General features: G+C 39.4%; 1 protein-coding gene across 1 annotated transcript in view; it reads right to left on the reverse strand.

Annotated features, from left to right (window-relative positions):
* Positions 1-5,760: 5,760 nt before the first annotated feature.
* LOC115776755 (para-nitrobenzyl esterase) overlaps positions 5,761-17,387 on the reverse strand; it is a 29,214-nt gene continuing 17,587 nt past the window's right edge. Inside the window, exons 9-10 of the mRNA XM_030724520.1 lie at positions 14,029-14,256; positions 5,761-8,454 (exon numbers count right to left, since the gene is read on the reverse strand). Of these exons, the coding sequence (XP_030580380.1) occupies positions 8,318-8,454; positions 14,029-14,256 (365 nt within the window). The 3' untranslated portion in view covers positions 5,761-8,317. The remainder of the gene's footprint in view (positions 8,455-14,028; positions 14,257-17,387) is intronic.

Below are 17,387 nucleotides of genomic sequence, written 5' to 3' on the forward strand. Positions count from 1 at the left end.
TCACGTCGACATTCCAGGCTCTGGTTGCCTAGGTAATCATCTAATACATTTACTAACAGGTTATCAGCAGTATCTTGCACACTCATTGGTAGTTGCTTCAATCATTCACCTGGACGCCGAGTAAAGTTTGTACCCACTTCACATGACCTGCAGCTATTTTGCCGGGAGTTGCTTGAAGTGGCTGAATGTCATTCACATTCTGTGGTCTCTGGTTGCCACGCAGCAAATCACTTCCAGTGTGGATGCAGCTTATCTTCTACCTCGGAAACTTCAGGCATTTCATCTAACATTATTACAACTCGCTGAACACATTATGTAAGTTATGAATTCAACTTTGATGGATGTTGAACCCCTATTCCATGCGACTGACCTCAGAAGGCAAAGCCGCCCATAAAAGCATCAAGGTGAGTATGTCACCTTTGGCTCATAGTTGTGCTATAGTCTCCACATCTGCTAGTTCACAAGGGTCCACTTGGGTGTGAGTGACATAAATTTCATTATCAGACGGGGACAAGAGGCTTTGAGTGGCGGTCTGTGTGCCCGCCAGTTTTTTGTGATCACACAGACTCATTCACCAAGTATGATTGCACCCTTTGAGCGCACTTCAATGAACTATAACAGGAGTTACTACTCAGCCATGGTGTCTTAAGCTCTTTGTATCCGCATAACAGTGTAATTGCTTCTGCATGTTCTGACCAACTAGAGATAGGGACTGTCCTTCATTCTCATAACTCCATAGGTATATTAATGACCTTCTATCATTATGGTATAGCTTAGACCATCACCATGGTCTTTACCTTGGATGACTAATACCATGCACTGCCCGCACCTCACTTCCCTGACCAGAAGAAATATTCTACTAAATCAAGAACTCCCAATCTCAGGACTTTGTGATTTATAGGGAAGCGCTCGTGAGATAAGCCAGATTGAATGGAGCCCTGTGGAGCTATAACCCCAGAATGCAAATTTCATGGGGTTATCATGTTTTAGATATAGTTCAGTTTCTATATGTCTATAAACCCAATTCCAAAAGAAAAAAAGGGTGTTGTGTGGAATATAAAATAAAAACAGTCTGCAATGATCTGCAAATCTTAACCCATGTTCTTTTTCACAACATAATTTCAATTTTAAGAAAAATATTGGCTCATTTTCAATTTGATGACAGCAACATGTCTCAAAAAAAATTTGGAACAGTGCTGTGAAAAATTATTTTCCCGTATGTTTGTTGTTACATATTTGTCACACTTAAATGTTTCAGATCATCAAACAAAATTTTATATTAAACAATGATAATCCATGTAAATACAAAATGCAGTTTTTAACTGATTTGATTTATTACGGGAAAAAAGCAATCCAAATGAGTTTCAAGGCAAAAACCACTGCTGACCAAAAAGAACACAAAAGCTCGTATCATTTGTTAAAAAACAAAAGAACATCTTGATGATCTCCAAGACTTTTGGGAAACCATTAAGTAAAATATGAGTATCACTGAAACCATTGAGTTCATATATGCCACTGTGAATGTAATCCTCGAAGCACTCGAGTATAAGATCCTGAATAAATAAGAAGTGCCACAAGAGATCCATAACTGAGGGTCTAGAAAATGCCAAACAAAGGCTCACAGCTCTGGCCAGTGCGCTGAGGAAAAGCAGAGGCCAAGAGAATAAGTGGCCTGTTCTTCAAAGAGCCATCCAGGGTGTACGTTCAGCTACAAGGGAACATTAATCCAAGGGCAGACCCACCCAGAGTTGACACTGAGTTTAGCCACCCCCAGCAGATTTTCCCAAGCAGCTGAGAAATCAGGTCAGCTGGGTGACTGTGAGGAGCAAGTGTAGTCCTAAACAGAACCCCCCGGTACATCACCAACCCATTCATGTTTCAAATCGTTTTTCTCCACTCTGCGACACACCACACGAGGAACAAATTTGAGTTTTTTTGGCGACTCTGTTTTGAGAAATGTGAAGCTAACGACACCAGCAACCATTGTTGATTGTCTTCCAGGGGCCAGTGCAGGAAATGTTCAAGGAAATTTGAAACTACTGGCTAAGGCTAAACGTAGATTTCATAAAATAATAATTCACATTGGCAGTAATGATACCCAGTTATGCCAGTTGAAGGTCACTAAAGTTAATATTGAATCAATGTGAAATTTTGCCAAAACAACATCAGACGCTGTAGTTTTTTCTGGGCCCCTCCCCAGTTGGACCAGCAGCAACATGTTTAGCTGCATGTTCACCTTTTTGCTGCGAGGCAGCAGTGCTAACCACTATACCACTGTGCTGAATTGGGAAACTTTCTGGGGAAAATCTGGTCTTGTGAGGAGAGATGGCCTCTATTCCACACTGGATGGAGCATCCCAAACATGACTGCCCAGTGTTGAGACCAGGAAGCAGCCTCTCTGCAGCTTCTCTCCTCCTGCCACCCCCCCCCCAACCCCATCCCTTTAGAGACAAGGTCTGTTCCCAGACCACCAAAAACCAAAACAAAAATCAGCAAAAAAATGATTTAACTATAAAAATTCTCAAAGAAAGAATAATATAACACTCAGAACTGGACATAAGAGTAAAGCAGTTAAATGTGGTGTCTTTAACATTAGGTCTCTCTCTTCTAAGTCCCCGTTGATAATTGATCAACAGTTATTCTGCCTTACAGAAACCTGGTTACAGCACAATGATTATGTTAGTTTAAATGAATCAACACCCGACTCCGAGTCACACTAACTGTGAGAATTCTCAAAGCACAGGTCAAAGAGGAGGAATAGCCGCAATCTCCCACTCCAGCTTATTAATTAATCAAAGACCCAGACAGAGTTTGAATTCGTTTGAAAGCCTGACTCTTAGGCTTGTCCACCCTAATTGGAAAATTAAAAAACCTGTTTTATTTGTTATTAAATATGTCCACCTGGATTTTACTGTTTGTGTCTGATGTCTCAGACTTTTTATCTGATTTAGTGCTCAGTTCAGATATAATAATTATAGTGGGTGATTTTAACATCCATGTAGATGCTGAAAATTACAGCCTCAACACTGCATTTAATCTATTATTAGATTCAGTTGGCTTCTCTCAAAATGTAAATGAGCCCACCCACCACTTTAATTTATAATAATGAATTACACAGCAGTGTAGAATAAATATCATTAACAGTAGAAGTCTTTTTGAAATTACTGTAATTAAGTTTAAGGATATAATTCCTCCATTATTATCCTCTTCAATGCCATGTGCCAACACAGTGCAGAGTAGCTACCTAAGATCTGCTGCCACAGAGGTCAATTATTTTGTCAGTAGTTTTACATCCTCATCATATACAACTCTGGATACTGTGGCTCCTCTGAAAAAAAATAATAAGCCAAAATCAGAAGTGCTTGATTCCCTGGTATAACTTACAAACGTGCACCTTAAATCAGATAACCCGTAAGCTGGAGAGGACATGGCATCTCACTAATTTAGAAGATCTTCCTTTGGCCTGGAAAAATACTTTGTTGCTCTATTTAAAAAAAGCCCTCTGTAAAGCTAGGACATCTTACTATTCATCATCGACTGAAGAAAGTAAGAACAAACCCAGGTTTCATTTCAGCACTACAGCCAGGCTGACAAAGAGTCAGAGCTCTGTAGAGCCGAGTATTCCTTTAACATTAACTAGTAATGACTTAAAACTTCCCCCAAGCATCAACATGTCTATTAGACCGCTCAAAGAAATCTCTCTATTATTTAATGCTTTGATCTTAAATATGATCAATCTTTCTCTATTAATGATCTAGGTGCCACAGGCCTTTAAGATCACAGTAATTAAACATGACGTAAACAGCCATCAATTCACAATTCATAACAGTACAGAAACAGCATTAGTGAAGGTTCCAAATGATCTTTTTGTGGCAGTGGACTCATTTGCAGCATTTGATACTGTTGAACATAATACTTTGGTACAGAGATTAAAGCATGCCAGAGGTATTAAAGGTACTGCGCTGCAGTGGCTGCAATCATATTTGTCTAATAGACTCCAATTTGTTGAAGTAAATGGGGACTCTTTTTCAGATACTTAAGATTAATTATGGAGTTCCACAGGGTTCAGGGCTAAGACAATTATATTTACACTACACAGTATGCTTCCCTTTGGCAGTATTATTAGAAAACACTACATACATTTTCACTGTTATGCAGATGATACCCAGCTTTATTTATCCATGAAACCAGATGACACACATCAATTAGTTAAACTGCAGGAATGTCTTTAAAGGCCTGGGTGACCTCTAATTTCTTGCTTCTAAATTCAGTTAAAACTGAAGTTATTGTACTCATCCCTACAAATCTTAGAAATATGTCTAACCATTTACTTACTCTGGATGGCATTACCTTGGCCTCCAGTAACACTGTAAGGAATCTTGGAGTCATTTTTGACCAGGATATGTCCTTCAATGCACATATTAAACAAATATGTAGGAATATGCATTTGCTCAATATCTCTAAAATTAGACATATCCTGTCATGTTGATTGTTAGGGTTTTTTCTGTAGTATTGTAGGGTCTTTACCTTACAATTTAAAGTGCCTTTTTGTTTATTGTGATTTGGCATTATATAAATAAAACTGAATTGAACTGAAAATAAAACTAGAGTGCAAAAGCAACTGCTCTTGGTTGATAGAGAAGTTCACCGGGATCTAAGACCAGGCAGACCAACCTGAGAACCGCTCGAACTGACTACAAGAAAGTTTACGACTCAGTGCCCCACACATGGATACTGGAGTCCTTGGCACAGTACAAGGTTAATAGTGTGCTGAAACATTCATCAGGAACTCAATGGCTCTGTGGAAGCCAACACTGGAGGTTAACTTGAAAGCAGTCGCACATATTTCCAGCAATTGTGCAATATAGCAAGGTAATACACTGTCCCAGCTGCTGTTCTGCATAGGCCTCAACCCCCTAAGCCACCCCATCACTAAGAGTGGATATGGATATAAATGCAGGAGTGGAGTGACCATCAGCCACCTCCTGTACATGGATGATATCAAGCTGTATGCCAGAAGTGATTCACTCACTGATGTACAGTGAGGACATCACAATGTCATTTGCATTGGATGAGTGTGGCCAAATGGTTGCAAAGAAAGGGAAGATGATCTGGAGTGAAGGCATGGAATTGCCAGAAGACAGAATAGCTGATATAGAAAACAGCTGCAAGTAGCTGAGTATCCCTCAGGCCAATGGGAACCATCCTTTGACACCTCTTTCATCTTGCCCATGACGGTGGAGAGGTTGAAATGGAAGAAACTCATTTTGTAGACAGGTATGCTTTACACACACAAGTTGAGTATCTGCAATTGTCAGATTGTAATCTGTGTGCCTGCCAGTCAATCAAGCTATAGGAGAATTCTGGCTGGGTCATAGGGGATCAAATACTTATTTCACTCAATGGCGTGCAAATCAACTTGTAACTTTTATGAATTTTTTTCTAGATTTGTGGTTGATGTTCTCTCTATTAAAATGAAATTACCATAAAAATGAGAGACTGTTCATTTCTTTGGAAGTGATCAAGCTTACAAATACAGCAGGGGATTGAAAAATAATCATTTCCCACAGTGCACGTGTGTATGTGTATAGATAATGATACATTTGGAGCAATTTTTTTTTTTTTTTAATATCAGAGGTATTATTAGCAATAATTACTAGAACACAAAAAGGTCAGATTTTTTCAGCAATTGAGGATCATTTATTAGAATCAGTGATTTTTACCCTCATTTTGGTGGTCACAGAAAAAGGAATCATACGGTTTAATTGTAATAAATGTATTTGTACAAAAAACCCCCAACAAGCATCAGTGGTTACAAAAATTCCTCTAAGGGTTGATACCGAATCCCTTCACATTCCACAATCACTATCAGAAAAACTTATGGTGTATTTTTCAAAAGATACACTGCAAAGTATGCAAAGGGTCATTTTGGCACATTTGTGAAAATTAATTTTTTTAATTTAATTTTTTTTTTAACCCTTTTGGGGCCCCCAGATATTCAATCTGAACACCAAACTTATCTTTGCCTCTCTGGCCCCCACTGAATGTTTCTGCCAAATTTGAGTAAAATCCACTGAAAGGTTTCCATTTAATTTCCAGACCACATGGAGCGCAACAAATGACATCTGTCCCAGAGGACTAAAAATTGCATTATTCACAAATTTACTGAACATACAAAACGTTTATGTCAACACATCAACACACAGCAAAAAAATCATGCCTGAGTACTGTTTGCAAATCATTACAAAAGAATAATGCAAGGCCAATGTAGATTAAAAACAAGCTGATAGCAATGACTGTCAAAACACAGATGTGTGTAAATTTGTAAATATTAAAAGTCTGATTAGAGTCACATAATCCAATAAATCAGAAGCAAAAGGGTAATAAAAAGTTGAGCTTGGTTCCACTAACTAATTAAAACTTTAATCCAAATATACAAGGAAAGGTACGTGTTCACAGGAAAGTATGGATGCTCAGTGGCAAAGCTTGAAATCAGTGCAAATAGCAGAATGTGACAAAAATAACATCCTGTGACTCAACAGCACATTCACAGTTTACATAACAAATATATTTTTCTTTTAAAAAAAAAACACAAAACAAAACAAGCTTGTTTTCAAATTCCCCCTTTTATCATAATATTTCCAATATTTATATACAAAAAAAAAACATCTGAAAAAATTTTCCCCCTCCAATGCTGTTCACAAACTAGAAACGGTTCCATGCATTTCTACCAAAAAACTCCTTCCACCACCAAAAACTTGGTACTAGAACTTGCTGGACGCACCAGCACCAAGTTGGTGGGAAAGACATGGCTGTCTTGTAGATGGGGCCTCAAGTGAAAATCCAGATAACCTTATTAAAACTGTATTTTCCCAAATAAATTTAACAAGACTTTGCATTTCTTTAGAAAACAAATGATCTAAAGGAACCGCCTAGTTCACTGAAAAAAAACTGGAAGCAGCAACATCTTGCAAACAGAGGACACATCTTAAGATTTCATTAAGACTATGATTGCTTTCTATGAGGTGTAGAAGTTGCAGAAATAGGCCTATATAAATCTAATGTGTCTTCTTGTACACCTTTGGGCTGCTTTCAGTGCAGCTGCTAGTTTTTGAAGCCCCGTTATGCCCCCTTGCACTTGTTCATGTGCAGTGTGAGCTGATCTGTTAAAGATTTTGAAAAACTGGAAAAGTCATTTCAACTTTATTTTCATTTTTGTGAGTGGACCAAGCTGCAGGAACAGAAGTCTTGTGGTTAGTGCAGGTGGTGAGAAGAGATTGTGTTGGTGTGCTTTCTTGCGTTTTTTTTTAATGTGCTTGTACAACATGCTCACTTATCTGATGCATTGCCTTCAGGCTTGGAAACTATGGACTCTCCACCACATAGCTGATCAGTTGTAGCTGGACATCCAGCTCTCATCCTAGTGATGACCATTCAAAGGTCAGTTTGAAATGAACGTGGGTCCACAGTGGGAGTGGTCAAAAGGGGACTTCTGCTTAAAGACCTAAAAACTGCAGCTGCACTGGATTGTGTTTGGACATGCCTCAAAGAGGATCTTGAAAGGGAGATGAGCAAATTTATATAGGGTAAGGTTATTATAGCCTGGTTGCTAGAAATGTTTAAAAATGTTAATGTTTAATAATTAATATTAAAAAAAAAGAAAAAGAAATGTTTATTCATATTATGTTTAAAAGGATTATTCAAATAATTAACCCTTTTAAAAGCTTTTTAAAGCTTATTTGGGGGAAAGCCAATCATCTTTTTCCCCTGTAGGTTTCCAGGATGGCTCGGAGTTGCCAGGCTTGCTTTTAGAAGGAATTTCCTTCAAGACCACAACATAAGAATCTGGGCTGCATGAGAAACGTGACAGTGCCAACTTTTCAAACACTTCAGCAGGTCAGGGATGTTAAACTTCCCATGTGCTTTAAATATCCAGCAATAATTTTACTGAATAGTGTTACATGACTGTACCCAGATAAAGGAAACTTTACACTAATTTGACACAAACACTAAACCATGAATCCCATCATGTCCATTATAAAGTTGAGTGTTATTCCCTTTGGTCTTGGTCATCAGCAGACATCTAAATTTATACCTAGTTTTATGTACAGTTACTTTACACAGGCATAAAGCCTGTGTAAGTGTTGATTCACCCAAATAACACCAAATTAATATATGGGGAACTCAAATGCTGCCTCAAATGAAATGTTTAATTTCTGTTGAGGATTCAAACTCAAAACAGCTGCTGCAGGACTTGCTCTGGATGAGGCAGAAAGGATCAGAAACTACAGTGACTTCCAGCAGCAGCAGTCTGTGCTCAGTTCATCCAGGCGTAGGCATACAGGCCATTCTTCTTCCACAGATCACACTGGGTGTAGTTCTGGACCATTCTTAGGGTGTCAGATAAGAAAGCAATGCCCCGCGGGTACTCGAACCACCCTGCCTCCACCTTACCTGCAAGAAGTAAAGAGAAGTAGAGTGCTACTTTAAGGCACGGCACTCTGAGGGCAGGAGGAAGAGAAAGTCAGTCAGCACCCTTAACCAACAGAAAGTCTAGTTCACATATGCTTTCTTTTGCTAAATCTTCATTTGATCAGTTTCTTTTCCTTTTTGTTTGCTTCTGGAAGTGCCGTCCAGAAAGAAAACGTGTTCCATTTGTAGCCATCTTACAGCATTGTCATCCACACCTGCAAGAGTGTACTTTGTTCTGACGGATGGACATTTTTTCCACTCAGAATTTTAGCATGTACCATCTACCATTTACTGTCAAGAGGTGTACTAAACTCTGAACTACAAAGATACACAAACTGTGCATACAACCTCCATTCAAAGAAAATAGAAAATAGCACTCTTAAAAAACAAAACACTACTATCTGCAGGAGGAGTGGGTGATAGACTCAATATATTTCAGAAAATCTGAGATACTGACATTTCTGACAATATAGGAAAATAAAACTGAACAATGTTTTATTGATGTTTGCAGCTTGCAGGCAGCTGCATTTATAAGTGGAAGTAAATGAAGGACATTTTCCATCCTGCTTTTCCAGTGAGCTGCTGTCATTGGTGACATATTGTCTCAAAGTGTGAATCTATTGAAACAAGATGCCAGGAGCAGCAGCATTAGAGTGCAATAGTAACGACACAGCATTATACACAGTGACACAGCATTAATCAAAGCTAAGCACAAATTTTAAGTATAAAATGACTGCTCAACACTTTAAAAATAACTAAATTAACTTATATACACTATATAAATAAACATAAAGCTGAAAAACATTTTCTACCTGGGATGCTGTAATCTGGATTGAACTTTTCAAGCAGCTTAAAGCCCTCCTTTTCTATCATGTAACCACATCAGTAACTTCCATCCACTGTTTGCTTTTCTAGCGAGTGCTCCATTGACACTAGTTTGAGTCATTTGTTTAATTTTGGATTGCATATCACCAGCTGCTAGTAGCTCCTCCTTCATAGCCTGGTTATACTCAACAGCATGCTTTAGACTCAAGTGGTGAAACAAGCGGGCTGTTTCCACTAAACTGTCATTAGAGACTGACAAGTGGCTCTCACTGTGACATGGCTCGTCTCATTGTATGCACTAGAAAATGTAAATGCATGGCGTGGCTGTAGCAATGATATCACGATATGGCACTTTTATTTCACATAAACTAGTCATACTGTTTTTTTTAATCAAACAAGGTAATATGGCACAGCTCTGGTCTGCAGCATCAATGTTTTATGCGACAGCAGCAGAGTCAGCAGTATTTGTAATATAGTCGCCTTCTCTTAGCAGCTAAAACTTTTTGGCTTTCTGCTGCAGCTGGTCGTGTTGCCAATCACAGCAGCTACGCCCTCTATCTTTAACCTTCAAAAGCACTGGAAACTGATTAGCTATACATAATTTCACCCGCCATATTTTGTCTTACAAAGTGAGAAACTATCGATAGAGGGCAAGATCTTTTGCCACCAGACACCTTGCGGTTTCATTTTCAGCACTGGGGGATGCTGCGCACTAAATACATATGTGTTAAGGTGGTTGTCGTAGTTATGAGATTAATTTAAATGCGCAGAGACAACTGGCAGAAAATACTTGAGCACAGATGAGTGCAATGCAGTGGAAAACACGTCAACACCTCTGAAATTTTGAAAGTAGCTTTTACAGACTTTCACCCAGCATATAAAAACTTAGGTCTCAGTCACATAGGCTTGGAGACCAGTTCGCAACTTCCTGGCAACCTCTAGTTGTCTAGTCCCCAGACGGTTGGCGTGAGACTCCTGTGGTCACTAGAAGATTGGCGTAGTTGCCTGTAGTTTGTATGGAAGACACAGACTTGACTCACAGACTAACTGCCTACTAGTACTGAAACAGTAAAAAGTGGAAATGGGAGACTCCCGGCTTTCAAAGCAAAAGCTGCACCTTTTGAAGCATGTTGACTTCAGTGGCATGGCACAACTTTTATTTTGAAGGCAAACATTCTGTTTTCAGTTTTCATCACATTTTTCATAGTTTCACTTCTGTTTAACAAGTAGTTGGTGTTTACACACGTCTATGTCTTCCATACAAACTATGAGGGGACAGTGGTAATCTACTAGCGACCAAAGAAATTGCAAGGAGTGCAGCACCATATACCTTTGAGACGTATGTCTGTGTAGATTCTCAGTCATCCAGGTCATAGTGGTCTCTGGAGCTTGAAAAAGGCGACTGGACTTCTTTTTGTTTCTTGAAGACGTTTCACCTCTCATCCGAAAGGCTTCTTCAGTTCTCAACCAAATGGTGGAGAGACCCAGGTATTTAAACCCCTGTGGGCGTAGTCCCCTGGAGGTGGTTATGACCCTCTATTGATCATGTGCTGAACACATGTGCCCAGGTGTGAAGGGGGCGTGGGTCATATTTAATCAGTGGTTTCAGTTGAAACCAACTTAGGACTCCGCTCCATTGTTTCCTGTGGCCTATTGAGGTCACTGGAACAAAGGTGTGAATGGGGGTTGAGACGTCTGGGAAGGGAGCTCAGGACAGCACTGTAAGCGGGGGAAAGTTGGTGACGTAATCCACCTCCTCTGTTCAATGATGGTTGTTCACAGTGGACATAGATGGCTTCTTTCACTCCTCTTTCAAACCATCTGTTTTCCCTGTCCAAAATGTGAACATTGGCATCCTCAAAAGAGTGCCCTTTTTCCTTCAGATGCAGATGTACTGCTGAATCTTGTCCTGTCGAGGTGGCTCTTCTATGTTGTGTCAGGCTTGTCAGAGAAACTCAGAAGAATTTTCTCCAAGCATGACATCTCAGTATACTTCAAACCTAGTCACACCCTAAGACAAAAACTGGTTCATCCCAAGGACAAACCCGCCAAACACAAGATCAGCGATGTAGTGTATGCTGTTCAGTGCAGTGAAGAGTGCTCGGACCTCTACATTGGTGAAACCAAACAGCCTCTTCACAAACGAATGGCACAACATAGAAGAGCCACCTCGACAGGACAAGATTCAGCAGTACATCTGCATCTGAAGGAAAAAGGGCACTCTTTTGAGGATGCCAATGTTCACATTTTGGACAGGGAAAACAGATGGTTTGAAAGAGGAGTGAAAGAAGCCATCTATGTCCACTGTGAACAACCATCATTGAACAGAGGAGGTGGATTACGTCACCAACTTTCCCCCGCTTACAGTGCTGTCCTGAGCTCCCTTCCCAGACGTCTCAACCCCCATTCACACCTTTGTTCCAGTGACCTCAATAGGCCACAGGAAACAATGGAGCGGAGTCCTAAGTTGGTTTCAACTGAAACCACTGATTAAATATGACCCACGCCCCCTTCACACCTGGGCACATGTGTTCAGCACATGATCAATAGAGGGTCATAACCACCTCCAGGGGACTACGCCCACAGGGGTTTAAATACCTGGGTCTCTCCACCATTTGGTTGAGAACTGAAGAAGCCTTTCGGATGAGAGGTGAAACGTCTTCAAGAAACAAAAAGAAGTCCAGTCGCCTTTTTCAAGCTCCAGAGAATACCTTTGAGACTAATTTCACCTAGCGACAGCAAGCAACCTCCGTTTACACAATTTTCCCTAGCAACAGGCTGCTCACTAGTCTCTAGGGTTGTGTGATTGGGTTTTTAACAACCAATTTCACAGCAGCTGGAAGGAACCTCTAGCAACCACTTACAACTAGACAAAGAATACCACACACACACACACACACACACACACACATAAAAAAAGAAAGAAAAAAAAAAGAAAAAGATTGTAAGACCACACCTGTTCCAGTGCCACACTGTAGAGAGTCCACGCATAAATATATAAAATATACATATAAACATAATGCACAGTGGGTGAGTATTGCACTTTGGTGAATGAATATTGCACATTATAGGAGTGATAGATGTTGTTCAGTATGAATAATATAAATATTGCACCAAGATGCAGGACTGCACAGTCAGACTGGGTGAGTGTGTGAATTCAGGGTGGTTACTGCTTTGGCAAAGAAACTGTTCTTGAGTCTGTTTGTTCTGGCTTTGATGCACCTGTAGCACCTGCCAGAGACAAAAAAAACAAAGACAAACAAAGAAAGAAAACAAACAAACAAAACAACAACAGCACTTCATGCTAACATGCGATTGTTCATCAAATGATCAATACAAGGTACTTATGAGCCATTATGTGAGGCTAAAATTATTTTTAATCATATTTTTTGCTTAATCAAGTTTGTCCTGCTGATTAACTTGAGCTATAAGTTAACCCACAGCTTCTCTAATGAACAGGCAAGCTTCGAGTACTCCTTAACAGAATGAAGATTTAAAAAACAAAAGTGAAAGAAAACTGCTTCAGAATCAGCACAGAAGGCAGCTGACAGATGTGCAGGCTATAAACACACAGATACAGAAACACCATTCACAAGAGTTTGAAAACTCAAGTTAGGAACTTGCTGAAAAATATCAAGTATGTTCATCTCAGACCCACTATAGAACAGCTTTATTCTCTACTGTCCTCTTCTGCTTCTTAGAGGGTCTTTAGGTTGAGGAGGAGCAGCAGTGAGGTGGTCAATTTCAGATATGACCACTTGAGAGAGTAAGAATTTTCTACATCATTAATTTTGTTAGTCTGTTAAATTAAAACACTGATCTGAGGCAGGGACTGATCGGTCTTATCATCATGGCTCTTGGGGCCCTCAGTACAGTATCTGATGTAAAGTAGTGTTTGCTCACAAACAAAAAAACCAAACCAAACCAAAACAAAGCCAGAATCTGCTAAGTATTAAAAACTAACTTCCGAGTGCTTTTAAATGCATCAGGAGGTCCTTTAAGTTCATGTGGAAAGTTAACAAGCACTGCTGAGCGGGTGCCAATACTCGGCCATTTTGGATTCGTAATGGGGGGGGGGGCTCAAAGTGCTGCTATAGTAAAGTCTGTGACCAAGTTTGATGGGTCTAGCTTGAAGAGTATCTATATTTTTAGTAGATGAACCCGAGGTCACATGGCTCTCGTGTTATGGCCAATGTTAAAGCTTTTGTGGAACAGAAGTTGCTGCCACCACCAAGGCTTTGACAATAGCTCGAACTTATCTTTGAAACAGCCACACTAATAAGGAACTTTTATGGTCTTTATCACCTCCATATCTTTATTTATGGACTCTACTAGAAAGGAACTGCATGTACAGTTAAAAATAACCCCTATTTATGTGAAGTTGGGGCTTAGTGTAGCTACATAATTCATCCTTTGAAACAAGCTGTTTTAGTTCCTCTTCCTTAAGCATACTTTTTTCTGACTGACTGCACCTCATGTACAGAAGGTTTGTGCAGGTGGGTGGGACTTCTGTACTGACAGAGGGATATTAGGGACAACCTCAAGTACATTTGAAGTGACATTTGAAAGAGTAGATCAGCCTGAGCTTTTAGCCAATTACACGTGTAGATTTCTACTTGCACACATGCTGACCTCAATATTTGAATCTTTGGCCACGTGTAATACGAGTATCCAGCATTTGAACAGCACATACATAGTATATTAAAGATAGTTATTAGTTAAACTCCTTACCTGTTTTAGCAAAGCTGACAAGGTTGTTTGTAATGAGATTCTGGAAGCGCCTGTCCTGATCAGAGGGAGTTTTCCCCAAGATCAACTCCAGCCCTCCAAAGAAAGCCACGGCGTCCAGACAGTGGAAGGAGAAGCGGCTGGGGAATGGAAGCAGGCCACTGGATGTGTTGACAGGTCCGGATGGTGTGTACGTCACCACATAGCGATACACAGGACTGCTGAGTGCAGCTGGGAAAAGGTTATAGAAGAGCTTATTGCATTGTCAAAAATGCACCCCCCCCCCCCCCCCCAAATAAAGACAGACATATTTTATATCTTCAAAAACACCAAAGAAACAGAACCTTGCAGTCGCAGCATTTTTTTTTATTAATTGTTATTATTAAAATCAGTCCTGTCACCTGAAGAAAAATCTTTCAACAGCTGTCAACTGTGGAAAAACAGCCCACTGAGACTGTTTCAAACATTTTTGAAACTACAACACTTTGAATTATGCATTTCTGACATCACAAAGGTAGAGGCATGCAACGTCAGATTCTTTTCATTATATGATTTTTTGCTTTTAAAATGCCAGAAAACTGAATGTCTACAATCGTTTCTTGAAGTCCAACAAGGCAAGGTCACCACAATAACAGTTTCTTTTTACCATCATTCCTGAATACACATGAAAGCAAATAATTGTGAAGCATTTGAAATGTGGACTTTAAAAGTAACTTGCATCATTTCAGATTATCCATCTGTCCGCTGATGTATTATTTGACCACTTGCAGTAACTCCTGGTTGTATTTATGTTTTAATGACTGACATTCATGAATACAATCAAATGTCTTGTATAAAAGTTCAGCCCTAAAAAGAAGTCCTCATTATAATATTTTTTAAAATTTTTTTACATTAATGAAAATTCTAAAACAAACAAACAAACAAACAAAAAAAAACAAAAACAACATGTGTTAGGAGGTCAGTATATTCCCTAAACAGCCTGCCACTGGAGTTTTCAAATTATCAATGTTTTGGTGATTATTTTAGCAGCAGGTAGCAGGAGGTCCATACTTGGACCTATTGCCAGTTGGATGTTTCTGCAAACCCTCCAGAGAAAGTCACCTACGATGGAAGACCACCTCCTTTTGACTCTTTAAAACAGGAAGGTGTAGAAGCCTAACTCCAAGTTCTCTCCAGATGTTTGAGCTCTAAACACTTAAGTTGAGCCTTGACCAAAACTGATGATAGGTCTGTTATAGCTCTGGCTCCACTACTGCTGATCCATCACCTGTATTCTGAGACACCTGAGGCAGAAATCCAGTTTTCCAGCAGAAAACCATCCCTCAGACTTTCAGCCAGCTGCTTCATGTTTAACTACAACATCCAGACAATAAAACAGTCTGGACGGTCTGATCCCCAAAACCTGACACTTTCAATTCAATTTTATTCATATAGTGCCAAATCACAACAAACAGTCACCTCAAGGCACTTTCTATTATAAGGTAAAGACCATACAATAATTACTTTCCTGAAAAACAGAAAGTTTTCAAAGAAACTACAAAATGTTTGAAATTCTCACTTGTGTTCCCATTTTGAGAGTGTGAACTGAAATTTTTACAGTTAAAACTTACAGATTAGGGTTTAATCCCGGGACCCAGGATTCCGGGAAATGTGATCAGAACCATTTCCCCTTTCCCAGGAAACGTTAAGATGGGAAACCGGGAAAAAAGTCACATTATATAGCCTATAAAATATGCCTGCCCCGAACAATAAAGAAATATCTGTTTAACTTCGAGTGTTTCTTTTCCTCGTTTGCAGCCGCTTACTAATGAATTAGGATACGGGCCTAATGTGTGAAGAAAGTATCATGAAATAGATTACTTTAACATATTTCGCTTTTAAAACGGAGTTGAGTAAAATGTATATTTTTTAGGGTATAAGGATTGGCCAGTTTTTCAAAAGAGGACTCACAACAAACCTACTTTAACCCTCAGACACGGCGTTATAAATTTGCTGTTGCCAGAATGGCAATGACCATGTCGTAGTGCATTACTCAAGGGCCTGTGTTATGTCATGTTATAGTGTAGTACGGTAGTTAACTTTTCAATGACTATTACAGCGTTCCACTGGTGGAACAGTGTGCACGACAGCGCAAGTGGCTGAGCCTTTATCAATGCTGTGTGGAGATGAACCGTATTGTTTTGCACCAGCAATTGTAAAATAGCTTGGTATAATTCCATGTACAATGCAGGAATATTCGAATTATATTTGTTAAGGGAGCGTTGAGGAACGATACAACACCGCATGGCTCGAGCGCTCGAATGCCGAGATGTAGGGTTTATTGCATTAATCAAGCCAACGTTGCCCCCTACTGGGCATAACAGGACATAGCTGGAAAGCTACCTCTACAATATCAAAATAGGTTAAGCCTGACACAGGCTACAGAAGGCCTAATTAAAAAAAAAAAAAAAAAAAAAAAAAAAAACTTTTTGGCTCGTCTTTTCCTGGGATTTGATTCATGTCATTTTCGGGAAAAATATTAAACCCTATTACAGATTGCCTGCATATAACATTTTCAGAGGCTATCATCAAGTTCCTGTTTGTAAAATAGGGGAACTATAAAGGATAGACTGTATCCTCTCAGCTTTCTCCCTCAGTCCAAAGATGTGCATGTTTGTTTAACTGGTTATTTAAAAAAAGGCTGTAGCTGTGAAAATCTGTGTCACTTTGTCGGTCCTGTGATGGACCCAGCCTCTCGCCCTATGACAGCCTAGGTAGGTTCCAGCTGCCCCTTGACCCTGAAGTGGATAAGCATTTAAGAAAATGGATGGAAGTAAAAACATGTGGACAATTACTCAAATTATTAGCAAGATAAAGTATTACAAAATGATCCACGTGCAATGATATTTTCCTGTGAAATTTGGTGGAAAAGTATAACAAAATGTTAATATGCAATGAATGTTTAATTACAAAGAAATTAGTGTAAATGTACTTAGTACATTCTACATATTTAGTACATTTCTGTTTATGGGTTTTTCTACCAAACATAAAACCTGGCCAGTTGTGTTAAATTTGATGTTAACTTCATCTCTGAGTCAAAAGTTTTTTGCTATTATTCGGAACACATGCCATGTTGAAAACAACATGGCATGATCCTTAAGAATCTCCTATTTATCAGTCACTTCCAGCCCACATTGGCTATGACTCAGCAAAAAAAACAAGAACACAGCAAGGTGCACAAAATAAAAAAATTAAAAAAAAAAACCCAGTGAAGCATGCAGAAGAAAAATCACCCAGGATGCCCTGTAGTTGCCTCACACAACACCTAAATGTCACTTTACTCAGAGTTTCACTGCTGACTGAGTTTAACAAGCCCTGAGGAC

This window comes from Archocentrus centrarchus, unplaced genomic scaffold (genome assembly GCF_007364275.1).
Source record: "Archocentrus centrarchus isolate MPI-CPG fArcCen1 unplaced genomic scaffold, fArcCen1 scaffold_37_ctg1, whole genome shotgun sequence".
Lineage (NCBI taxonomy): Eukaryota > Metazoa > Chordata > Actinopteri > Cichliformes > Cichlidae > Archocentrus > Archocentrus centrarchus.